The sequence below is a fragment of the Taeniopygia guttata genome, chromosome 1A (assembly GCF_048771995.1).
Source record: "Taeniopygia guttata chromosome 1A, bTaeGut7.mat, whole genome shotgun sequence".
Taxonomy (NCBI): domain Eukaryota; kingdom Metazoa; phylum Chordata; class Aves; order Passeriformes; family Estrildidae; genus Taeniopygia; species Taeniopygia guttata.
This window is the reverse complement of record NC_133025.1, coordinates 34,340,591-34,367,547: the sequence shown is the minus strand read 5'-3', so window position 1 is coordinate 34,367,547 and position 26,957 is coordinate 34,340,591. Positions and strand designations below refer to the sequence as shown.

General features: G+C 36.7%; 2 protein-coding genes across 3 annotated transcripts in view; both read right to left on the bottom strand.

Moving 5' to 3' along the window:
- The window catches only part of MYRFL (myelin regulatory factor like), a 39,348-nt gene extending 23,977 nt beyond the window's left edge, over window positions 1-15,371 (bottom strand). Inside the window, exons 1-6 of the mRNA XM_030259680.4 lie at window positions 12,975-15,371; window positions 9,159-9,249; window positions 6,175-6,242; window positions 5,824-6,082; window positions 4,954-5,045; window positions 2,949-3,096 (exon numbers count right to left, since the gene is read on the bottom strand). Coding sequence (XP_030115540.4) covers window positions 2,949-3,096; window positions 4,954-5,045; window positions 5,824-6,082; window positions 6,175-6,242; window positions 9,159-9,249; window positions 12,975-13,020 — 704 coding nt within the window. The 5' untranslated portion in view covers window positions 13,021-15,371. The remainder of the gene's footprint in view (window positions 1-2,948; window positions 3,097-4,953; window positions 5,046-5,823; window positions 6,083-6,174; window positions 6,243-9,158; window positions 9,250-12,974) is intronic.
- Window positions 15,372-15,516: 145 nt separating this feature from the next.
- The window catches only part of RAB3IP (RAB3A interacting protein), a 32,262-nt gene continuing 20,821 nt past the window's right edge, over window positions 15,517-26,957 (bottom strand). For both annotated transcript variants that reach the window (XM_030259637.4, XM_030259663.4), the window contains 5 exons: window positions 24,557-24,685; window positions 22,233-22,345; window positions 18,775-18,874; window positions 18,600-18,669; window positions 15,517-15,884 (listed from right to left, as the gene is read on the bottom strand). In XM_030259637.4, the coding sequence (XP_030115497.4) occupies window positions 15,802-15,884; window positions 18,600-18,669; window positions 18,775-18,874; window positions 22,233-22,345; window positions 24,557-24,685 (495 nt within the window). In that variant the 3' untranslated portion in view covers window positions 15,517-15,801. The remainder of the gene's footprint in view (window positions 15,885-18,599; window positions 18,670-18,774; window positions 18,875-22,232; window positions 22,346-24,556; window positions 24,686-26,957) is intronic.

Below are 26,957 nucleotides of genomic sequence, written 5' to 3'. Positions count from 1 at the left end.
CATTACAATCACCAGTTCTACCACTATTTTCTTCTTAGACTGTCAAAGTGTAAAAATGAAAACACATATAAAATGTCCTCTAATTCTAGTCTGAAAACAAGATGTTTGGAAACCAGAGGTTGAGAGGCTTACATAATTCTCCCTTACAAATCTGATATAAAGGAACTCTGTGCACCTAAGAGCACAAACTAACCATTTAGTGTATTCAATCATTCATTATAACAGTGCTACAAACCACAGTCCGCAGTTAGTGCTGCTGACAACAATGAGCTAATGAGCCAGCAAGACTCCCCATTTTGTTCACAAAATGCCACAGCAAGTGCTTCTGCAGAAGCTACTGGGATTCCAGTGAGGCTTTGCTTAAGCTAAAAGAAAAGCTATAGGTAGCAGCACTCCAGCCTGACTTTAAGTTGTCCATCCTACTCTGGCTATTTCATTTCATCAAAGGGCAAATTTTCACCCAAAGAGCAAGAATATTCTGTCTCTATGATTCACAGTAAACAAGGAAAGGTATCAAAAGGTCTTTCCATTAGAGACAGTGAATTCACCATCCCAACAATGTTTCCAGTCCTCTGATTTAAGTGATGGATAATTCTGAAATAACTACATGGCAAGGTTCTCTTATATAGACATTGGCTTTTCTTGTTAATGCAAGTTTGATAATGATAATCTTGTATGATACTACTGAGAATCTCTCATTAACACAGTTACTGAAGATGGATTTTCATTACTTTTCCATTATTATTTGGAAAAATCAAAATGTACAGACTTCACAGGAAATACACTATTAAAATATATTATTGTTTTATAAATTATGAACAGAAGTCCCCTTTCAAATGACTATTGATTACCTGGGACAGGGAATAAAGATAAAACTATTTTGTAACTACTTCAAAACTTTAAAATTATAATGAAGATTCTACCATCTCCTCATACCACAATTATTAAAGAAGTAGAACTTTCTCAGTTTTTTCCTACAGTGCGTATTTTTTATGTATACAGGAAATGAATATATTTCATAGTAGGGAAATCAGTAATTTTTCGTATTTAGGTGTCAGCAAGGTCATTAGCTGATATTTTTAATGCAATTTCAGACTTTTTTCCTACACACAGGCAAGCAGCTTGAGAAGCAAAATTATAAATGTCCACATCTCCAAGTTCCAGTAGTTGGAATGATGGCTCCCAAAGAGCAATTTCATGTTATAACTTTCTAAGTATGTAATTTATAGTGAATAAGAGCAAACATATATTTTGTTCTTAGTCCACAAAGAATGATGAGTCATACCAAGCAGTACAGCAAAATTTGGAAGAACTTTTAGGTTGTAATAGATATCCCTGTCACACAAGCATCCCTGATAGAAATATGCTTCACATTCCTCTTTCTAATCGGAATTTAAGTCTTCAGACATATTTGGGACAGAACACCACCAACATCAGACAAGAGCCAAGAATGCGCCAAGCAGACACAATGAAGGGCAGAATTAACGGTAAACTTTTCTAATGAATCTACCTCAGCTAACAGCATTTTTGCTGTGAAAATGAAATAACTAAGATGTTCAAGTACTGTATGAATAAAATGGAAAATAAAAATTACCCTGAGAAATACCCCTCAAAAGGGTGCAGCAATTTGAAGGCATGGAATTAATCCATCTACACTAAGCAATGAGACACATGTGAGTGTTTTGGTCTATTCAACAATAGAATACAGGATCCCTTCTCAGAAAATCTGTGCAATGTGCCGCAATTACAGTGCATCTTGGAAAACAGCACTGCCATTGACCTCATTTAAAAGTAATACTGACTTCCTCTGCAAATAACACCTCACTCTCCTCCCACAGTAATGGCAACAGAGCATGTATTGGGATACTTTATTGCTTTGTTCACAAAGAAACTTGTCTAGAACCTTCATTTTAGGTGTATGGAAAGCAACAAGTAACTGGGTAGTGGCAGGAGAGCAATCTCCCACCATCAGCACACAGCCCTCATGCTGTCATTGACTGAAAGTGCAACCAGGACATGGAAGCCTTCATTTAGGGTGAATAGTCATATCACAAATTCAGCCAGAGCTTTCTGGGTCCATCCATCTCACAAAAGGAGTGTAAAGGTCTGCTCTCTTGTCATGTCAGTCAACACCTGAGGAGAAGGGTTGTGTGGGGCATAGTAAGATGTGTAATGCCCCTATCCCCTGTGCAAACAGAGAACATCAGTGTCCAGCAATGACACTGATATGCACCCAGATTCCATGCCACTTTTTGGCAGGTTGGGTGTGAGGAGCATTAAAATTTACTGTGCTAAGTCCTGTGTAGACAGTGACAAATTTTTTGCACCAATCCTGAAGAACTAACCAGATGCTTTAGAAAAGGGTTAATTTGTTTAAAGGGTTCATATCCTAAATATTAGAATGCAGAAAATCAGGGATGTAAAGTGAATTTGGAATGACCTTTTCCAGATCATGTGCCAAAATAAATTATTTACAGTTTGTTTAACACAGGAAAAATCTAAATCTTTGACTAAACAGCTGCATGTCACCCACATATCTATAATTATTAAGACTTAAGTTGCATGAACCCAGAAGTAATACTGGTAACTTCTAATGTTGTCCTTTAATGTTTTAGACTACTAGAGGGAAAGGTACCATATGCTTAGTAATTACTTGCCCCAATGCATTTGACAAAAAACAAAAGTTACCAGGTGTCTTAACTCACTTCTCTTTTGCCCCTAAATCCATGAAGGGAAATCAGAAAACCTGGCATTAATTTCAACCAGTGTTTCTTATCTGATACACCTGCAAGTTCATATTTCATCATACCTGTTATACTTCCTTCTCTAAAAAATAGGGATGCCAAATGTATCATTTATTCCCACAAAACTACAACAGATAAAAAAGGAAAAAAAAAGAAAAAAACAGAAGAAACCATTTTTTTTCAAGTGCAAACATCATTGCTTACAATTTTTCATAATTAGAGTCATATAAGCTGTTCCACTGAGAAGTTTGATATGGTTGCCACGTAAGAGCTTGACAGCATTTTTCCAAAGCTGCATTCTGTCCATCACTGTCATATTCTTGCACTTCAGCAGCACAGTCCTTTACAGTTGCTGTAGAGAGATAGTGATAATGCAGTTATTTCTTTTGGGACTTGCAAAAAATCCTGCATAACCATTTTTACAAATATATTTACATAAATGCACATACATATAAACCACAAATGCATTGCATACATATATAAAAGTGATTAGCCTTTGCAGTTATTCCACAAGATTTTGTTATATTATCTTGTTCTAGAAAATAAAATGTTCAGCTTTCCTGATTTGCAGAACAAATGTTTGATTGACATGACAAGTAGCACTTTCTATTTTTTATTCTCTCCAAAAGGATGAATAGTTTCCTTTGGTGGGGGGGAAGTGAAGGACAGCTAAGAATTTTACTGTACCTCTGCAACACTACAAAAAGTAATTAAGCAAAATAATTGTATTTGTTTCCCATTCCCTCTACCACAAGTTTGAATTGAAGAATATACTATAGGAGGCACAGTTTTCCAATAGCAAGCACATTCACTACTAAATCTGGTCGATCTCCTTACAGCTTTCTGCCTATACATTAGAGAATTCTTTGACAGACAGTGTCAACCCCAATTCTCTGAGATATTACACATTTTATGAAGACAGAGGAGAATGTGGTAAGAGAGATAGATAAATACAGTGCAGTAAGGATAGGAGAAAATCTGAGCATGTAACTAAGATCCATCCACAGCCAGTGACAGCACAGTAAAACAGAGCCTTCAGAATAATTTCAGGCCCAAGCTTCATTTGCAAGTCCCCATTTCTGATATACAGCAAAGATAGACAGATAGATAGATGATAGATAGATAGATAAAAAGATAGATAGATAGATAGATAGATAGATAGATAGATAGATAGATAGATAGATAGATAGATAGAAAAACACCACAGTAAAGAAATTCACACCTCTCTTCTAAATTATCCCCATGCCATTTTCACCCATGTCTCTTTCCAATACACATGTCAGTGAGATGCTATTAAGAATTACGCCCAAAGAAAGCTTGTTTCAAAGCTATATCCTTCAGTATTAAAAACAGCAAGGACAATTTCAGATATAGAAGTGTCTGCTTGTCTTCTCTTTTCAGCAGTGGTTGACTTAGAGCACTAGTCACAATCAAGAAACACTGATTAAACAAAAGATATCAAAGAAAAGGCAACTTAGTAAATCCAGCACTACCATTAAACAACTTCTAAAAGATTGATTTGATGCTGAAAAATAACTTACTCTGAAGAAATAACAACCAACTGAGATTTTTCACTAACAGACATGGGTAAAATTGCTCACGTAAAAAGTCATTACAAACTGTTCATTCAGAGAGAGCCTCAGACTTCATTTCTGTACATGCCTGATAAGGTTTTTTGTATCAATTGGTATGAGCTTATTATTTTTATCTTGATAAAACAATGAACCAAACCAATATGGGGAAGGGGCAGGAAAGAACATACAGCTTTTACCAAGCTTGCTTATGCATACACTTTGTAGAAGGAAAACCTGGAGTGGAGGAGATAATAGGAAATGGCAATTTCTTTGCTCATCCACCCCATTAATTCCCTGTTCAGCTGACCCAAAATTGTTTCTTTGCCCAGTCAAGTTAGGGCCAAGGAAAGTAAGTAAAATATATTATCATCTCTGTAGTGGAGGTTCACATATGGAAAAGCGCAGAATATTCTATCAATAAAAGCCTCAGGAAACATGAACCTCTAATGCTCTTTCCTATTTGCCAAATAGAAATAAATCCTGCTTTTCCAAAAAGGTAAATTCCTCCAAACTGGGTAGTGAAGTACAGACCACTAATACTATTACCATTTCTGAGCCAGCAGGAACTGGGCTCCTCAAGTATTCACCTGTCTATGGCATAAAACACTAAATTTCCTCTTCACACACTTGCTCACCTTGTCTGGAATCCTGAGACTGCATTGGAGAATCAATCCCATCTCCTAGTAATTGGGAGAGCTTCCTTTTTTTGCTTGATGCTGCATAAATACTTTCATAAAAATACATGTTGCATTACTCCTTTATAAATTTAAATATAGATATTACAGAATCATAACAAAATAACACCCTAGTACCTCTTTTCTCATTTTAACTGCACTGTCATCCAAATTCTGATTTGCTGAGGGAGGAGACTGTTGGTGGGTTTTCAAAACTGAGTTATCCATTTTTTTCCTTCCAAAACACCTTGTTTTTTTTTTATTTCACACCAATAAAGAAGATGATTCCATTTAAAAATGTATACAGTGGCAGGGGTTTAGTTTCCTGACATTTGCATTAAAATCACAGCGTTTATCTTGAATAATTTTCCTTTTTACCAGTTAATATTAAAATACCAGAACATTTTAAATAATTGAGCATCCAGAACACATTGGTGGGTTAATATGGCAGAGAGTATATGATTACTGCTTCACTTGCTTACATAGATATGACATTTCCTTTTATCTAATGTCCTTTGCAAGAACATTTACAAGATCCTCATGCACAAATTTCTACAACAGGTATTGCAAAACACCTCAATATTTTTATGATCCAGTTATGAAAAACCTGTTGATTTCTCATTAGCATTCTATTGTTTTAAAAACTGAAATGCGTTACTATTTCAAATCTAAACACCGATCAGGGTATTTTAAAGAACCCTCAACCACAAGTGTCTCAAAAATGTCTAAACACTGCCATCCTGTGGAAAATCCTAGACCCACAGAGATTTACAACAAGGCTTAAACCGGTTTTGCGTGTCTAACCCTTTGCATAAAAGTTTTATCATTTACCCAGAAATCTGAGATGCATTAGGCTGGGAGTATGAATAATTAAAACCCAAACAGCTGGAGGATGTGGAATGATTCCATGGAGTCACAGCATTTTCTGTCTTCAGGCAGCAGCTTTGGGAGACGGTGCAAGGATATCCCGTGGCACTGGGGTCAGAGTAAGTCTCCATGAACCCGCAGGGGAGCTTGCTGGGTGCCCCAACAGATGGGCATGGGAGTGGGGGCTGCAGCCCACTGGGCCACACAGCATCACACCATGGGACTGAGAGAAAAAACAGATTAGAACATAAGAACAAGAAGAGGAGCTGGAGATCTTCCTGCTGGCTTGGGAGAGGCCAAATTCATGTCACCTACTTTGTAGCTGTGGTGGGGAACATGGTTCTGAACCAGAGTCCGGTGGGGAGTCTGGCAACTGGCTTTGCCTAGGGATGAAAAAGAGATTTTAATTTCTTCTGGAATAAGACATGAAGGACAACAACAATGAATGCTGAAAGCAAGTAGAGGTGGACCACCAGGCTACTGACAAGGGTCTTTGGGAAGCGTTGCTCACCATGTTTGCTGCCCCTTCTCACAGGAGCAGTGTCACCTACACTTCATCAGACCATCTCCTATGGCCCTCTGCCTCTCTGCCATGAAGGAAGGCCCAATCCCCATCTCTTCTCATCCAAATCCCCCCTTCACAGCCTGCTGACTTCAATCCTCCTTCCCATGAGTGGTTCTTCAGCTGTCTCCAGGCTCACCAGTGACTCTCAACACACAGCACTCACAAGGGATTTAAGCCCCACTCTCTCTAAACTAATGGTTAAAGATCTGCAGCATCTTCATCTCTCTTAAGGAAGAGAAAATCCTAGGCCATCTTGCTGCCATTCAAAGGAGCTACAGAGGCTTCTTCTGTTACATTAGGAATAGATGGAGGTTTAAGAAATGGATCAATCCCTTCAGGTATTTCTATGAATTGTCAGCTCAAACACTGCTCTGAAGCCTATCTGAAACACAAGTCTTAAGGCACGTGTTAGGCTGAAAATGCTGCAGCAGAGGAAGGATGACAGAAATCTAATGAGATACACCTCACCTCAGAAGCTGAATAAAATAACATTTCTTAAAGAGACACCCTCATATGTATAAAAGACATGTTCACACACAGAGAGCAAATATTTTCAAGCATCAATACAAAATTTTGACTCTAGTTTCTACTGCAGGTTTTATATTTCTGAGTTTGGATAGCATTAAAGAGAGCAGTTTCATTTTTGGTTACTGCCTATTACTTTTGACATGTGCTTATGCATTTCTTAATGGCATTGCTACTGGTCTTCTAACATGTTATGTCCACAACCCTGCATTTTGGGTTAGCTTCAATCACATGGCTCCTCTTTAAAAATAAATTTTAAAATTCCACATTATAATAATCTTTAATTTCCTTCAGTATAGATTCTCTGATGCTTTTAAATGCCATGATTACACTCTAAACCTTGTTTTCAACTTTGAATACTTAGTATATATTTCATTTTTCTTTTTCCTGTGGGATACTTGATCTATATATACACTGAATTCCAATCGTGCTTTGTAAAATTTAAAAACATATATACTTAAAAGTCTAAAACTTCCCTTCTGTAAATTCAATTCATATTCTGGCTTTGGATGTTGCCCTGGTACTTGATTTCTGCTTTAATGTAGATTATTTCAGTAAAATAGAGAGACAGACACTTTCTAGGAGAAAGTATTTATCAAGTAAAGAGGTAGTAGGGATATATCTCCAAGTTAGAACTTTACAGAAACTGATACTGTGATTTTTGAAGGAAAATAATCTGTAGTTTAAATGATTCTACATTACAAACATAGTTAATCAATTAAATGCCTACTTAGTAAAGGACATGGCAACCTTTTTTCTCCTTTCACTGACAATGCAGAAGGTAATACTGTGGGAAAAGACAAGGAAATCACATGGTGCTTCACATGTAATGTAAGAAAAGAATAAATGTAATGCAAATGACCTTTCTGATGCAAGATGATCCTTAATGGAAATTTCAAGATACACCCAAGGTCTTGGTGGTAACAGCACCCTTTTCTTTGCACATGACATTATGAAGTTCTGCATTTTATATGTATATATGGAGGCTTTTAATATTTTTCTCCTTAGAAGTATTTTGACATGTTCCTTTATGATATTCTATTCTGTTTATGCACAAAATTTCTGCACTACAGTAACATGCTTAATAATTTGACCTGTACAGATCAAATGATTCCGTAAATGTTCTTAAGTCCATTAAGAACAAAATAGAACTCTAGTTTTAGTGTAAAATCCTGTTCAGCCTCCAAACCCATAATAGTTTTACTTGCATGTAAGTCCTTTGTAGCAATGGAACTATAGTATCTAACTTACTTAAGCTACATAATAGCACACATTTACACATTTACATTTTTGCTGTATTTTATGCATAAAAGAAAAATAATAACATTTTTAAGTTGTCAAAAAGAAGTTCAATAATATTGTTAACCTAAAACACATTTAGTCACTCTAAAAGTAAAGGCTACAGATATTTATATACAACCTTCTCTTCATTCTTCTTTACCTTTATAGTGTGGGCAAAGAGAATCAATTCATTAGACTTAGAGCAGCTAGGGGCCTATTTGGCCCACTTTAAGTAAATGTGCTGCTGAGTCTGTCTAAAATGTAAAATTCCATGCTTAATTATTTTTAAAATATCCCTTCTTGCTTTGCTTCCTGGCAAGTGCAAGTGTCAGTCTATTAACAGTACTTTGCCTTGAACAACAATCATCTGACAGTTGTCTAGATGAAAGATTTGAGGCTTAAGTCTTTGATAGATCTATACTATATAATTTTTCACCCCTGACCATAAGCCTTTGCACCTTGTATCCTTTGATTGCTTTAAAGTTAGTCTCAAAAGACATAATGGAGTTTCTGTTCTAACTAAGTATTAAGGGGAAAACAGTAGCTCTGCTTCCTTCAAACTGGGAGACTTCTGTTATTCTCTCAATTTATTATACAGTAGTCTCACCTTTATCACTTATTCTGTACATAAATAGTAAATTAGCACTTAGAGGAAAGTTAAAGTAACAGTTCTGCATTTGATGTCACAATTAGTTCAACAGTTGTGAATCAACTCAGATTTTATTATCATTTGTTCTGTTGAACAAGAAGACAACCATATTTCCATTACTGGCTGTAGTTTATTTTTTCTAAGTTCTCCTATGCAGCTTCAAGAAACAATGTCAAGAGAGCCACAATCCTCTTGAAACTCAGATTTTATCATGGCACTAATAAAATAATTCAAGACCTGTGGCTAAGGAGAGGAAGTAAATGTTGCTATAATACTTACAAAGTTCCAAACTCTATGTCACTACTAATGAATTCTTCCAACAGGCTTGTATCCACCATGGGATTTTCCAAGGCTCCATGGACATCTTGCCCTAAGGTTGAAAGTAAAAAAGACAGAAATTCAGAGGGAATTGTCAGTGTTTCAGAATAAGTGATGCTGCTGATGGTCCTACACAAAGGAAAACAAAATCTGTCCTGTCCCATGTGTAAAAAAAGAATTATGCTTCTGGTTTAGTCACTCTGGGAAAAAGGATGATGAGAATTGCAGAGTAATTAACTATGTGCAGGGGCACTGCAGATGACAGTGCAGCACCAGGCAAACACCACCGAATGCATGGCATTAAGGCTTCAGGGAATTACTCCAGCAGAAGGATGAAGGACCCCAGTCTGCAACTGAAAAAAAGGGTTTTGAAACTTTTTTACATTGAGATCTTGGGTTGAAGCTCAGACATTGTCTTTCACAGATCCACTTGGTGCATTAATGCTCACAAGTGCTGCAAGTGAGTTTCTGGTATAAAACTCCATTTAAAAATCCACCATCTGAGTTTAAATAAAGCCCAAATAAAGCTTAAAAAAATGTTTGATTGGTGGCTTCCTTTTATTCTGCCTAAAAAAACCAGCCCACTAACATGTTAAATGTATTAGCAAATAGAAAGGTTCAGTACTTTGTCCTTTGTTGCTTAGTAACTTAAGGCTATAAACAGATTTTATGATTTTAAAGTTTCCGGTATTCATGACAACTTTTGTAGAAAGTCAACGGGCACTCATTAAAAAACCCAGCCAAGGAGCCCTACTCTGCAGGCTCCCCCAGTCTGCAGCAGGCCTTCCATAAACGCAGGTGTGGCCAGTCGGAATGCAAACAAGATAAGGACCTTGGCATTCCTGCTTGAGCTGCAAGTGCCTCTGGCCCACTTCACACGTCATTAAATAGACCAGCCCACACAGCCAGAGATGTGAGGCTCAGCCCTGGAATCTGACACCAACCATGTCCCTCCCGCTCAGCAGCAGTGTGTGAGAACACAAAAGGTTAATCTCTGCCTCTGAGCCAAGGAGTAGTTACTGCCCTTGGTGCATTTGCTGTCTTCTCACTGTGCTACTTTGCATGGGACACTTACCCTAATATATCTTCAGTTCCTTTTCTGATGTCTTTGTCTGATGCTGTACCTTCTTGATCCAGTATTTAGAAAGGACATTCATGCAAGCAGAATCTAAAAATCTACCACCTTGCACAGGACTCCCTCAGTACATAAATCCACACTGCTAATAAACATTTCCCAAATTTCTTTGTGATCGTAGATTAATCTAGGTATTGTTTATTTTTGGTGCTGCAGGCTTCATTTTGACTGCCTTTCACTGAGGGATAGCAACTTGGAGGTGTGCTACTGATAGATCCTTGCATCTCAATTTACTGATGTATACAGAACTGTCCCACGCACACCAGAGAAGAGATTCAATAGGTGCAGCCCACTAGCTTATCTCAGCAAAACTACAACACACAAATTCTGGAAGCAGCAGCGATCCCTCTGCAAAACCAGGTAGAGAGTGCAAAAGAGCCTGACTTTCCTTAGCAGCCCTCCTCAAACCTGTTGGATTCTCATCTTCTCATTCTTCATGTCTGAATGTAGGATCCCCCTACCTTGAATTACAAACCCTTCTCCTTTTACTAATGTAGTCCACAGGAAAACGATTCTATCACCTTCTCCTTCTTTCACCCCATCTGTTCTTCCTGTTCAAACCTCCAAACCCTCACATAGAATGATATACTTTCATTACTAACTTGAGGCCAGAAGTCAAATGCAAAATGTTTTTCCTGTACCACACACCAAGAATCCTTTATTTTGACCAAGATCAGGGACAGGCTCTTTTGAATCAAAGAATATAGCTTTAAATCAAACATGGATAAGGCCTTTCAAGTGGACATCTCACAGTTCAGATATCAGCTCTGTTGCTAAGTGATGATAACAGAAATATCTATCATTTCTGCTTAATCTCTTCACTTTGTATGAACAGCTAAATGGCAAGGAGGAGAATGAAAGAATAAGCAGTGCTGGGAGAGGAAGGAAGTACGCTAGGAAGACAGGCCACCGCTAATGAACGTTTGTGACGCAGGAACATGGAAGAGTGGGCATGTTTTGCTACCCTGTAGAGCTCTGTTAATGAACTTTCCAGGTCAGTGGAATCACATGCTTGTACATCTGTTTCAGCAGAGGAGGACCTGTTGGATCATATGCAAATTTATTTTAATTGGTGGCATCCATTTCACAGGCATTTGATCACAGTAAGTACTTAACAGATATGGGCACCAAGCAAGACAGTCACTCACCTGGATGCTACAGGCTTGCAAGAGCAGAGAACTAACTGTTCTCTAACTGTGTGGATGTGGCAGGACAAGCCCTGCAGTGAGGCCTCTGTGAAGCACAGAACTATGCACCTGCCTAAGAGGATATGTGCAGTCAGCAGCCTCAATCATCAGCTTGTGCTCTGCTTGCAGTTCACAGTTTATGCTGCAATGTGCCCAGATGTCTCTGGAAGAGTCTGCACTGAGTGACACATTCAACTTTGGTGCCACTGTGCAGAGGACTACCAGCTACCCAACAAACAGATAAAGATGAAAGCACAAGGTGGTACCATGGCACAGGGTCACACGCAGATATTTGCAGAACACACACTACAGTCACAGACTGCCTATGATTATATATTTTTCTCATTTCTTCTTAAGCTTGATACTGCTGCTGTTTTGTCCCCAAGTCTAAAACCTGGCAGTACTACTACTGTCTTCTCTTTCCTGCCCATTCTCACTTAGCCTGTCCCTATTACCCAGCCACAGGCCCCCAAGGAGAAGTATGAACTCCAGCCTACTAATTTGGCAGTTATTCTTTCATAAACACCTCCTTTTTTCCTCCAGAATGAGGCTCCCATCACCTGGCTCCTCAGCTTGACTCCATGGTCCTGTGACCAAGCCTCAATCCCTGAAAAACCTACCTTGATCAATTCTCCCAACACTTTCATCTAGTCTTATGCGTATCTGCATTTAAATCAGCTGCCTCCTTTTCAGTGGTATCTAAATGGAAAGTGAAGGATGGGGGACAGAGAAATAATATTGACTAAAGATCAGTACTAAATTAATAATTTTCTGACATTAGAAGAGGATGCCAGGAAGCTCCCAGCCAAGTCCAGCTATCTGTAGTATCAGAGTCTAAAAATGCAGTTTTATTATGGAATCTATTAGGAAGTGAATTGTGTAGTAAGAGAAAGTGAGGAAACTAACTGGACCAGCTTGAATGGAAAAAGTCCTGGAGAAAAAGGCAGGACAGATGATCCCAGCCAAAAGACAAAAATATCCAAGTTTAACTAACTCCTCAGAAGAGTCCTAAGGATACTGACACAATTAACATTTTCAGTTACAATCAGGCCATTTCAGTTAGTGGAAGGAAAACCCGCTTTACTTGACATGCTAAAACTGAGAAGGAAATGAGATTAACCACATGAAAATCACTAAGATTTCAGAAGCTCCACACAGCAATGAGTCCTCAATCACTTCCCAGTTTTTCTTCAAGGCAACTACCTTGCCCATACTGCAGGCTTTGCTGTGTGTGCCTTCCCTTTGGTATTCTGACCAGAGCACAAAGAAAAAGGCACTGGAGCACATCTCTACTATTTGTAAGCATTCTGGTATTGTCTTCTACAATATCTTAGTGGAAATACAGCTTTGGGTTTCAGAGCACTTTTTCTTCCTCCTTTCTTCCTCAATTACCCCTGAATAATTACTGGTTTTGCTGCCACTAAAAATTAAGGCATCTCTTGAAACCAGTCTTACCTTCAAAGAACTGCTGCAAGGCCTCATTTTCTCCCACCACATCCATGAAAAGCCAGCAGAAGTGTTTTGCTGTCCTACTACTTGAAGAGCTCCTCCTGGGACAAATGCACTCTCTTCCAGATGATTATAAACATGCCAAGGAACACATCATGTTCTTGTCAGAGGTTTCAATGACTTTGTCCCAGCTGATCTCATTCCTCTCTAACTAGAGTCAGGGTTATACTTAGGCTTCACGTAAAGGACTTAAACTACACATAAAGGAGATTTTAAAAAGGCTTTTGAGGCAAGATCATGTGTGTTCTAGCCAGTCAGTAAGTCTAATGTTCTCATTTTAAGGACCTTTGGTCCCAGTACTAATTACACATGCGCAAAAAAATGCAGCAATAAAAATTACTTATCTTGTCTTTGTCCTTTCACACAGGTCATGTAAGTAGTATTACCAATGAAAGCAATAGTAATGAAAAATGCAAGAGCAAAGCCATCACTGGTAGGAAAGTAGAATTTCTATGTTGTTACTGTTATTAACAAAATTAAATCACACATTAAACTGTTTGTCTAAGGCAACATTGGAAAACATATGGGAAAGCAGAACATGGAACAAATCTCTTTTAAGGCTAGCAGCAAACTCTACTACACTTTCTCTTAGTTCATCTTTAAACAATGAAAACTGGCCATTCTGTCACCACTAAGCTAACAGGAGATAAATACTAAAGTAATTTGACTAGACATCTAAAAAAGGCATTTGGTTATGAACAAAAGTTCCAGTGAAGTCTGGCGTTAAGACGTTTTTGGAAGCAATTATATTCACCAGACAAGTAGTTGTTGTCCACTTTTTTACAAGCCCCAGGCACTCAGTGACAGAGGTCTCTCGTGATAAGCAGCTCATATGAAAAATATAGAAAAGCATTTTGGATTACAAACATGAAGACAGAAGTCAGCCAGCATTTACAAGATGTTGATGTAATTGAGCCAGTCATTATTACTGAGATGCACTATATGGGGTACACCTTTGTACAAGAAATCACCTCAGGATAGTACATTTTAGATACTACCATGTACAGAAAGGACCATTCTCTCTGCTTAAATGAGCAACAGGATTTTGTTTGAAAGGATAAGTCAGAATAGTACCAGCTACTGGCTACCATTTGCCTACTGCTAGCTAATCATGGAAACAGTTCTATCTCACTATCTGAACTAAGGATTAACAAGCATTTAGGAAGCATTTATGAGCCTAACATAAAACATTAATACCTATAAACACAGCTTGTTTTCTAAGACTGAGTAAAGCCAGACTTCCTTAGTATTATTGAATGGATAAACAATCCTTTCACAACTGCTGGTAGAATTATTCCAGGTTTCTACAATAGCAAGTAGTACCCAGCGACAGGAGATTGAGAAAAGCATTCCCTCAGAACTAAAATTGCCCAAGTTGGACCTACATACTCCATTACTAATAATATCTAGGTTCAGTTGTTTGTTTTTACCTTAACATTGAAATGTCTGGTCAAATCCAACACTTGCAAAGTGCTTTCATGTATATACAAGCAACACAAGCATGGCATTAAATTTCACTGCCCATTCTACTGACTTTTATGAAAACAGAGAACATTGCAGAAAGACAATGATGAATACTGTTGGTTTTGTTCAGCATCAAAGACATCCACTGAGATGCCTCCTTGTTAAAGAAACAGCTGTATAAGCTCACCTTCTAGTCAATTTACCTGTCAAAGTTTTAATCTTGTGCGCAACTGATCAAGACTGAGATCCAATGTTTTTCCAAAAAGGCAAGTCTAGTACATACCCACAACCCCGTTCCTTGTAACATTATCAACTAACTGCTTTAGCTGAGACAATGCCCAGGAAAAAAAACAAGTGCCAAAGAAAAACTTCCAACAGAAAAAGTGTCTCTTAAGAGGCCAGGCCAGGATCCTTTTTTTGAGGTTCTCTGACACCATTTTTTTCATACACACAAATTGTAACATTATATGGAAATCATCATCAGCATATTAAAGAAATCACATAATGGAAATTTCTGAGTTTCAAGAACAACTATGGGGAAAATGATGTACAAGACATTGAAAACTGGAAATCCCAGAAGACTGGGGGGAAAAAACTAATTTAAAGGAATGAAAAAATTCCAGTGAAAGTTTTTAGCAGTCATATATGGGTCAAAATAGATTTCTAACCAAAAAGCAAATAAGATAATTTTATTGTTCCTTCTTATTTGGGAAGCACCCTTCCTTAAAGAGAAGATACTCAAGTTTATTGTGCTGTGACTCTTCACTATATGTGTTTCTCTTCTTGCATATGTATTTTTAAAAATTACAAGTATAGGAAAGCAGCACTTCAAACAATTCCAAGTTCTCCCAGCTGTCTGTTAACTGTACTGGCATACATTCATAGAGAGCTACATAGTGTAACTAAACACTACAATGAAGAAAATACCAGGCATTTATTCACTCCTCATAAAATCAGTTTTATATTTTGGAGTGTCCTACTGGGGAGGTTCACATTCTGCATCACAAAGAACATAAGACAGAGATTGTTTCAGATTAACACTTTAATCAGAAGGTTTGTTTTTAAATGTAAATTACAATCACTAATACACTTTTAAGTGCTTACCACATTTGTTCAACTAAGTATTATATGTATGCATATACAGCATAGGTCAGTTTAAAACAATCACAGTACTTCTTAGTGCCATCTGCAAATGGAGAAAGATCTTGGACCCACTTTGCGGAAATAAATATCAAGTGACAAAAAGAGGTTCAGCAATTTTAGTCATGTATATTCAATGAAGTCCATGCATGCGCACGAATAAAAAGTTCTAGAGCTCTTCTTTGTAATAGCCAAGTTTTGCTAGTGACATCTCCCGTCTCAGCTGCATAACTTCCCAGAACATCTGATCCACTAAAAAAGACAGAAATAACATTAAATATATGAAATTCACATTTTATTTCTACTGATGTATTCAGACTGCCTTACTCTACAGGAGTTTAGAGGAACCTCATAACAACCATCTGGTAAAACCAGCATTAGTATGTGTAAGGCTAATTGTACTTGGTTATGACAAAAGTTGTTCAAGCACATATTCGAAACATTCTAAATGAGAGCCATATAAAAAATTCCTCAGATTTTTTTTTAAATGGAGAACAGAACTATATCAGTATTTGTCAGCTTCAATTAATTGCAGCTTCTTACTTAAGCTTCCTTGGCCCTTGACTCATTTTCTGTGAAACTAAATGTCTACAAAAAAAAAAAAAAAAAAAAGTAGAGCTTCTTGAATAAGAATTGTTTCACCAAAGAATCTGCAATTTTGTTAGAATTTTGCCTTTTATAAACCTTCTTGCTCCCTTTTTTCCTACAGTAATCTACTAGCAACAATAAATAGGGTGGGAAAGACCCTTTTTTCTTATTTCATCTGCATCTTTCCAAATGCGATAAATCTAATGCATAGCTTAAGCTTCTAGACATCACAGGAATACAAATCAAAATCATAGGGTATATAATTATTCAAGACAAAATTTCCATACAGTCAAGATCCTGATTTAGAATGTCTACAAATATCATTAACCTGAACAACAAGTACAAGGTCTTCCCTACCTTAGCTCAAAAAACACTTTTGTAACAGTGACCTCTGTCTTAAAAATTATATGGTGCCTTAGTAGAATTGCATGCAGCACATTATACAGACAATTATGATGAGTGCCAACATTCTTGTGAATGTACTGTTGAATCCTCATATAAAGCTAGAAATGCAAATTCTATGTTCTAGAGGTAAAGATGACAACTGAGCTACTGAGCTGAAACACCAAAATTTATTTTTTTTTTTACAAACTTCTTGGGCAGAATAAATCAATCTGATAGTGCTGAAAATATTTCATTATATGATGTAAAAAACCCATTAATTAAGTTTTTATATCTCCATAGCAAAGTAAACAATTTTTAGTTGAAACTTTACAGGTCCTTTTGGTCAAAGCAAAAGCCTTTTAACTGCAAACCATATTCAAACTTAAATAACACATTTACACATTTTCAAGATCTTCAGTGATACTAATAAATCAGTAAAAATGACAACCATCTGAAGATTTTATTAAACATAATTAAGTATAGAAAATAGCTGAATTTCTGGTGAATTCCATGATCCTTTAACATTGGAAATTAGCAGCATTATTTTTTGTAATTAAGTCTATCACCTCAGAAGTACTTCAGGTTAGAAATATTTGGGTGTAGCTAAAATCCTGAGTTCTTGAAATTTGGAAACATCAGGAAGAGATGACTATAGGTGAGGTAGCAAAGCAGGGCTAATTCTAGCCAAATTCTTGATGAAGCAAATCCACAGAGACTTGAAAACTGGAATAATGAAATGCACAGACATCCATAAATATTACAGTGTTAACTGGTCTACTTTACTTTCAAAAATGCAACTGAACTAAAAAAAAAATGACATTTTCACAGTGAAAGCAAATATTTTAATTTACTATTGGCATGGGTCTATCTGTGCTCAATGTTTCTGGAAGCCTGAGTGATATATGACCTGTTTCAAGAAAAATTTGGGCTGAAAGCTGTTTGGCAATATTCTTTGATCTGGACAGGAAATACAATTAAATCAACTGTGTGCAGTTAAAGCACAAATCAAATCATCTTCTTTTCCTTTTAGAGTGATAAACAGGCAAAATGGTCTTGAAAATGAAGACAAAGTTACGCCTCCAACACACAATATATTTTTAAATTCCAGAATCAAGTAACTGGGTGTACTGCAAATATGTTTTCACAAACATCTTCTTTTATATGGACATATGAGAACCACATAGCTAAGCTAAGCAAATTTCTGAATTACTGTGCAGACACAGTTTAAATAAGCAGTTGTTGGATATGATATTTTCACATGACCAAAGCAAGTGGCTAACAAAGGTAGGGAACCCCCCCCAGGCCACAGCCTGAAGCAATGGCAGTAAAAAAACACATTTCTCTTTTGGGGTGGAGGGTGATCCAGCCTAACATTTATAACCATAGCCCTAATCAAGATTTGGCTATGCCACTGCAATGATCTCATTTCTCAGCTGCACTCAGATGAATGATTACAGGTTTTCTGTATATATAAAAGGTTACCTGTTTACATTTTGCAATTTAACCCAAAATATTGTGCTTCTTGCCAGTTCCCCCTGAAAAAACAGTCCAACAAGAACAACTGTCTCAACTGCCACTGCACAAAACAAGAAGACATGCCAAAACACCAAGCTAAAGAAAAAATGGCCCAGACCAAACCAAACTGAAGTTTTTTGCATCTCCACATTCTGTGACAGAGATTTGATTTTTGTCCACTGTGTGGAAAAACTGTGACTAACTCCCCCAGTTATATTTTATTTTAACATTTCTTACTGTATAAGGGTTTTTTTAATGGACTGAAAATCAATGCATTATAATTTGTTGTTTTAAAAAAATAACTTTATTGGAGAGTGAAATATCAACATATTTTTAAAATTACAACAATGACTAACAACAATGAAAAACTGTAATGTCAAGTCACAGACAGCAACTTTGCTCCACAGGGAGCAACTTTTAGGAACAGGCATTATGGAAATGTCTCTTTACATAGGTCAAATACAATTTTTTTATACTCACCATCTTGCTGCTTCAACAGTCCTTGCTGGATGTATCGAATATATGTAAAGAAGTTACACACAGAAGTGATCTAAACTCATAAAAATAATGGTGGTTAATGTAATTTTGCATAAGGGTATGGAAAAAATAGTTAAATAACTACTACACAAAACCAAATAATAGTAAATCTACTTACCCTGTAACGACAGAAGGGTGAAATGTAGTAATAACTGCTTGAATCTCCCAATTTGATTCTATGCTTGCATGACTTACTTTGTCCACTGAGAGCACATTTCCTACAAATATAAAGGTCACATGATTCAATAAACCAATCTGACATCAATGTCTAAACATGCACATGTGTTTATGGTGTTAATGTAACTGCTTCATATTTGCACAGATAGATGAGTCTCTACTTTATTTTACAAGCTGTAATTATTACATTATGTTGCCAATTTTTTTTAGTTCCACAAGGCCTAATTTAAATTCAATAGTGGTGCATTATGATGCTTTTTTTAATTCTAAAACTTTTTTCAGCTCTGGGAATGCACTTCCATATTCATTAATATAAATTGGCTTGACAATTCCAGCACAGTGGGATTTCTTTAATTAACTCTTGATATGTCAAATAAACATTTTTTTAAATTATCAGTTGATGCCAACATTTGAACAGTTTTTTTTTAAAGTTACGCTTGATATTGTATTTCATCCAAAAAAAAATCAGCCTCACAGAAGAGCAGTCAATTCTTTGAGAGGCATTTTAAATCTAGTTTTGCATTTATGCCCAAACTGAAATCATATTTTACATTCAGAGTATAAAATCTTCTGGGACAAAGGAAAATGGACTGTCTGGCAGTAATTCTTTCTGTTACCATTACAAAAGGTGAGAGTAAAATAATCAAATTTACTTCCTGTGTATTGCAACTATGCAGTATTCAGGAAAGGTCATTAGTCACCACAAACTGTTCCCAAAAAAAAATAAGTTAGGAAACCAATGAATTTTTAAAGATGAGAAGAATTTGATTTATTTGCAATGTCTGTATTACAGCATCTCAGATGAACTGGGTTGTCATGGCAACCGCTGTTTCATTATTTTAAAAGCTGCTGGCTCTTCTTTCTCCCATTTCTACCTCATGAAATTGGGGAGTCTAAGAACAAGCTGCCTTTCAAAAGTGAAACAAAAATTACTAAGCTTCTGTGGTTCTGAACAGTGGCTCATAGGCCCTTTTAAATTGCCTGCAGCTGGTCCACAGAACCATGTAAAACAAGAGAAAATGGAAGTGTGTATACAATTTTCCATAGCAATTTATGAGGACTGACAGCATTTCAGTGATACAAGAAACCCTAAAGTAGCTGAAGCAAGCTGGACCACAATTCAGTCAAGCTTTTGTCAGCAGACAAACTTTCAATGCTAGGAAAATAAAACCCTTTTTTCCTTCTGGCTATATAATTGCCTTCTCTATGTTGTCTTCCATCACACCAGTTAAATGCTGAGGGCTCCTGCTGGTAACTCAGTTCCGTGCTGTACAGCGCACACAGCTCAGTGCTTTGTTCCCCTTGGGGACAATTATGTGAATCTTTTGGGGAAACCCCACTGTCTTTTGTTAAGGCAGCACTCCCTGCACACCATTACAGTAACCATTCAGTAACTTCTGTATATTCAGGACCTTTCTGTACTACTATCACAGCTTTCTGTCCTCCATCCCTCACTATGATATCCGGGCTGTTACCCACTATTTAATGCATCTTTTTACCCACACACAAATGTACAACAAAATTACTTCTTTGAAAACATTACTCTAGCTTTTGTTATTGTTTATTTTCAGTTTGTCTATATTAGGTTACCCATTTAAGATTTACCCCAATAAAAAAAGCATTTTGCACTGTATAAAAATAAAATCATGAAACTGCTATACTGATTCAGTGAAAACTGCAACACCTGTTTCCCATTCAGTGCCAGGAATAATATATAAGGCAAAGCACAACTGCTGTCAAATCACACTTAAATACTGCAGATTCCTTACCTATTACTTATCTACAAGCAGCAGCACAGGAGTTTTTGTTGGTACAGAAGAGTTGGAAAAGGGAGAAAAGAATTTGCCTGACTTTTTGGTGTATATAAAATAACTAAATTACAACTTGCGCATCGTCATCTCAAAACATGAATCTCTATCTTGCCAAATATTTAAGGATTTTCTCAGTTCTGATTTAAAAATTATCCTACACTGGAGAAAACAGGTTAAAAATCTCCAGAAATTTCTGAATTATGCAGTTGTGTCTCCTCTCTGCTACATCAAGATGTAGCAAAGTGCTTGAATCACAATGGCTTCAAATCAATTTATTAATTGTTTTTTGATGACACATGATTTGTTTCAGTGGTTTCTGACTGTCCAGATTTTCTACTGCTTTCAAGGAACACAGATTACAGTGGCAGATATTGGATAGGAATTCCCTACTCCTTGACTAGCTCCATTACTGGTGTGGGCCCTTCTGATGAGAGGCCTCTACAGCTCAAAGAGTGTGTTCTAATGACAGGAGGAAGTTGAAAAAAAATTTGATTGCTTGAGCTCTGCAGGCTAGAAGGGATCAAAGGCTAAATCAAAAAAATACACAAATTTTCATTTTATACAGCTTCTTTAAACAGAAAATAAAGAATTTTGAGATGTGTCAGTTGTAGTTTCTCTTCCACTCAACAGAGGAAAAATACAATAAAAAGTGATGGCAATAAGAAAGAAAAAACTTCTAAGGGTCAGATGAAAATATTTTTATGAAAGTTTTCCATTGTAAAATTGATCTCTCTCAAATCAAATATAACAGAGTAAATTGTCAGCTTGTCCAAAATTCCTCCAACAGAAAGGCCAAGTCTTTCTCAAGATTTGGAAGGCTTCAGATTAATATCCAGACTGACCTTGCTTTCTTACTCCAACATCCACTAAGGCATCCTACAATCCCTTTCCTTCTCCACATAATCAAAGCCTCAGTGCCTCAAGTAAGTTCCTCCCACCCAACTTCAATGTCTGTATCAGTACCTGACAATGAGTCTTGCTTCACATTTCTCTTGGACCATTCCAGAATTTCTAGAATAACCTTCCTTCCTGTCATTCAAGCATAGTTCCAACTCTCATTCAACTTCATTCCCACTTACATTCCTCCAGCTCAAATTCAGCTGATTAACTCTCTCTCTATTTCTCAAATATTTCAGCTGCCTTTGTCAGTGTCCTATATGTGTCCTGAGTTTTTTATGCCACAAGTACTCCAGAGGTCATAAACCCAGACTTGTACTATTTCAATACCTATTTCTTTCATGATGCTTTCCAGCTGAAAGCCCCCAGTTCAAAACCATCAGGTCTAATTATCACAATGCTCTTCTCCAAAGAAGTGAATGTTATTTTCAGGGTCAATGCATCAAAACAAGCAAAAGTCAAGCTCTCCCCTAACGATAAGGTTTGCTCTATATTAGGGGGTTTTTTTAAGTTTTATTTATTAGCTGCTACTTTCTCACAAAATTTCTAACAACAATTTTGAAGTCTTAGATTTTAAGGAAATTAAATTTAAGATACACAAATTTGACTGAGGTAATTAGCTGATAGCAGTTTTCTCAAGCCAAGAGAACTCAAATGAGTCAAGAATATCCCCTGTGTGAGCCCAACATACTTTGGTCCCCCACATTCAACTGCAGAAGCTTTCACAAATCGAACAGGTTGCAAGCCAACAGGTTCAATGCTCAGAGTGTTGTTTTCAACAGCTTCCAGAACAGCTGAGGCCAACTGCAAAAGAAATTTAGAAAGCAGTTAAAAACAGCTCTGCTTCATCCAGTGTCTCAAAGCAATGACGTATTTCTTCTTCTGAAAAGTTATGAACATGGGGCAGGGGGAAATCAACCCACCAAACAAAAATTCTATTACAAATAAGATTTCACTTTTATCATGAGCAAGAGGTCCCATTTCCAGGCTCCTGTTTAAATTCTGCACTACAAATAACCCTGCCTTCCCTGAGGCAACCTAACTTCTTTTACAGCCAGGAATGTAGTGAAGCATGTTTAAAACACTAACTGTATTTTCAGCCTTTCCTCATACACCCAAATAGCACATATATTTGTACATGCTATGCTCTTGTCAGAGACTGAATATGGCACAAACTTTTTTTTAAAAATTGGTCTATTTTTATTGTGTTCTATGAAAAATACAGAGTTATACTGCATACATCTTTCTCTTGAATAAAACAAGTGTTATGTCACTGTTTTCAGCTAAAGACAGCTTTAGCAAGGTGTTCAAACAAGGAAGACTGAACAATATATAGAAAAGCCAGATGCAACTTTCAAACACTAGCCTACTTAAACTGCAGCTTTGTTCAGGTTCTTTATGTTCACTCCTTATAAACAATCAAGAGACACTGGAAATGTGACCATTTTGCTTGATTGGACTGAACATTTGTCCATGACCACTGCTTCAAGTTGTAGTCATTACTGGATTTTAAAAAAGGTGCAACTTATATTACTAATTAAATTTTGTACCAAGGTTCTTTTCTACTAAGTAATAAAGATATTTTTTCTATTGTACTTTAATTATTTTAAGACCAGAATGTTACTATTAAATTAGTTAATATGAAATACTCTCTCTGCCCTCTCCCAAAAGCAGAATACTACACATACACACAAGAGGCTACTGAGGGTTAATGTAATACTTCAACTATTCACATAACTGCACTTTCACTTATTCAAAAACACAATACATGTGTAATTTATTGTTTGGTTTAACCACATATTAGCATGAATAGCCAAGTAATATAGAAGTTGGTCACTACACACAGCATTTGGAAACAATAAATGGTATAACTGACAAGTGCTCGAAGCCTCATTCTTCCCTTAAAAGGCAATATAAATCTACAGTACTTATATTACCAATGAAGAACAAAATCCAAAATTAAGTTGCTGCAAAAGACAACAGGATGGCCTACTTACATATACTCCAGAAGCAATTTAATTCCCATAGTAACCGAGTAAATTTTTAGTGGGAGAGGTTCATATGATGCTGTGCACCAACCATAACAAACTGGTACACAATTGACTAAAAGACTGCATGTGTTTATGACCAGCAAGTAACAGTAGATGAAAAGCATGGGAAAAGAACATAACACCTCCTGAAAACAACAGATGAATATAATGAAGAAAATGTAGGGTTTCCTATGTGACATGCTTCTCTGTGAGGTGTTAAAGAATATCAATACTTAGGATTTTAAAATTTCTTGTTCTGATTTTAATAAAGATCTAAGAATATGGTCCCTTTTCTCTACTGGCGGATACTAGAAGTACAGCCCATAAATGGTGCTTAAGAACAAGAACTAAGTAAAGTAGTTGAATCTGCAATCAGTTCCATGTCATTCCCAGGACAGGTGAAACACCAGTCTTTCCTCTGTATGGGAGCGTGAGGGAATAGCACAAGGAAAAAAGTTTCCTAATTTGATTCCTCTAAAACCATATTGACCAACTGCCCCTGTTGAATCTTAAATCCCAAAGTCTAATTCTTGTAACTCAGTCCTCTCTTCAAGAAAAGGCCCAGACTGCTTTGACTGATATGAGAGAAAATCAGTCCACAAAATTAAATATATTGGTCTCTACTGCCCTCTATATAAACAAGACACAGAATACAATTTTCAAATCAAATACACTGTATTTGAAGTATCAGGAGGAAAACTTCCATCCATTACAATAAAGATCAGATTCTAACAGGAGTAACATTTGAAGAAGTAGACATAAAAAGGCCATATCTGGAAGAGCATAAATGGAATAGAATGGTGAAGAAAAAAAAAGGTAATTTCAATACTCCAGACCAAACTTGAGGACTTCACTGTAAATTGTCACATACTAATGAAACAAAAATGGTTAACTTCATACTGAAAACAATATAGTAGTCTTTCGGCTCCATGTAACATATTTAAGGGGAAGACATCAGTTAGCACATTTAGACCATTTCCATTACCTCACTTTTGGAGAAAGTTAAACATGGAAAAATATCTTCCCGATAAATTTTGTCCAAGAAAGGACATGTTCTGTCCATAGTAGGCTCATCCTTCCAAGACCTGAAGTCATTGTACAGAGACAGGTCAGCCTAGAACACACAAAAATGCACATATTTTAGTAACATATTATCACACTAGTGTCTATCATTTGCAAATATCCACAGGTAAATAACAAGCATTAAAATACTTTCTATTGTAATGTAAAAATTGAAAGCATGTAATATGTAAATTGAAAGAATGCTAGCACGGTTCAGCTATGAATATCTTCTTAAATCCACTTTCCTAAGCCTGTAAATTCAAGCAAATCAAAACATATGATTTTCAATACACAGAGATAGTGCATCTACTGGTTACTACTGCCCACTACAACTACAAACTAATGACCTTTCCCTCATTTCCTAAGCTTACAGATAGCTTTGAAATACTTAGGAAGAGCCATTAAACATTTTCCATCTTCATGCATCTTCCTTGAAGCATTTTAGTTTACCTCCATTTATTGTATGTTAAGAAAAGCAGAGAAATTCAAACAACTGCAATCCTAGACATTTTACATGTTCATGCTGCATCTGACTCCAATATGCTGCTATCCAAGCACTAAAAGGAAAAAGACTAACACACTGAATATCCTAAGAAAAGAAAACAGGAAGTCAATGTACAACTCAGTTAACTAAGTACACTGCTATTCTTCACTTTTCATCTTTATGCCAAAACTCTCTCCTACATCTCCCTGCAACAGAAAGGCAGTGATGGTCGCTGGGAATGATTTATGAGCCTGCTCCCTCAACAGCTCTTCTAGGCAAAGAGGAAGTGCTGAAATTACCTATTATATCATGCTCAGAAGAACTGTGTTCTGTGTTAGGAAAAGTAATTGTACCTGCTTTGAAAACACCTTGTTTTGTCATCTCCAGGCTGAGATCAGTTAGGAGCAGGATGGCATCTACCCGGTGTGGTGGTTCAGAGATGGGTACTAGGTCGTTATTAAGAATCTATTTGCATTATGGGGCAGTCTGTCCCACGGGCTGGCTGCCCACTAACAGCTAGAGCACACTGAGGTGCTCCCAGAGCACATTGCCTGCTTTAGGGCTACTTGAGAAAGACCTTTCATGGGCTCCAAGCACAGTGGGGGTGAGTGCTTCTGACATGTGCTCCTAATCCAACACATGAAACTAACTCCAGTCCCAAAGGGATATGCAGCACCATTCCCAGACTGGTTTTGACATTCTGCTTCAGCACCTTCAGTCTGCTGAACTACAGCAGGCCTATACTCCTAAAACTAAAATTATAGAAAAGATGTACACCACAGGAGAAAGAAAAGCCAGGATGTGAATTTAAAATTTTGTACAATTAAAGAAAAAACAATATAGACAAGCTACTGAAATGGGGAAACAGCATATACTAAAAGCTGCTTTGTAATCCTATTTAAAAGATCAGTATGCTGCTTTGAACCAACCTCAGTCTCTTTTTCATTCCCCATGTATCACTCCTGAGTTCTCAGCACTTTACCATTCTTTTACATATTTGCTCTGGGGAGTTCTTTCATCATTTTCAGGGAGTTTTGGTTCAAAGTTATTATTTTTGTTCTTTTTCCTTGAAAAGTAACTTACAAAAATTAGACTGGAAAATTTGTTTTTCGTTAGAGCCACTTGAATTACCCTTAGGTACAATCAGGAACAACTATCTTAATTAAGCTAATCCATAAGTGTTCTGGTTGCTAAGCCACCAACTTCATTGTACAAGTGGAATTCAATAGGTGTAACTTGCTCCCTTAAAGGAACATTTCCCATAACTTAAATCCATCTCAGGTCTGGCTTTAAAAGTAATACAACCAAGAGAATCCAGCAGAAAAACATCCATTTTTCATTTGTACTCTAGAATTCTAGAAATTAAGATGCATTTCCAAATAACTTGGTTATTTGCTAAACTTACTCAATTTTACCTAAACCTACAATTTATAAAGAAGCTGGTGAGAAAATCTGACAAAAATTGTTCAGTGACCATAGCTGTATGATCTTAATTGTCAATCTACAATGTGTGATACATGTGTATCTCATTCCTGTCTTTACATATGCTTTCACTAGATACCAGTTTTGATTACCTGCAATTAAATATACAGTTAAATGTAATAACAATTCCAGTTAAATTTTTTATGCTTTCATTACAGTAAATATGGTATCAGCAAAATATCTCAGCTCTTTGAACAACACTGATGCATATATCAACATTTCTGAATATTACCTGTCTGCTTGAGATCTGGGCAGCTTATCTCAATTATTTAATATCTGAATTCATTAGATATGTCTATTTATCCTAGAGGTTACTACCACATACTAGGAAATATTTCTCTGGGATGTTGGCAGCTTT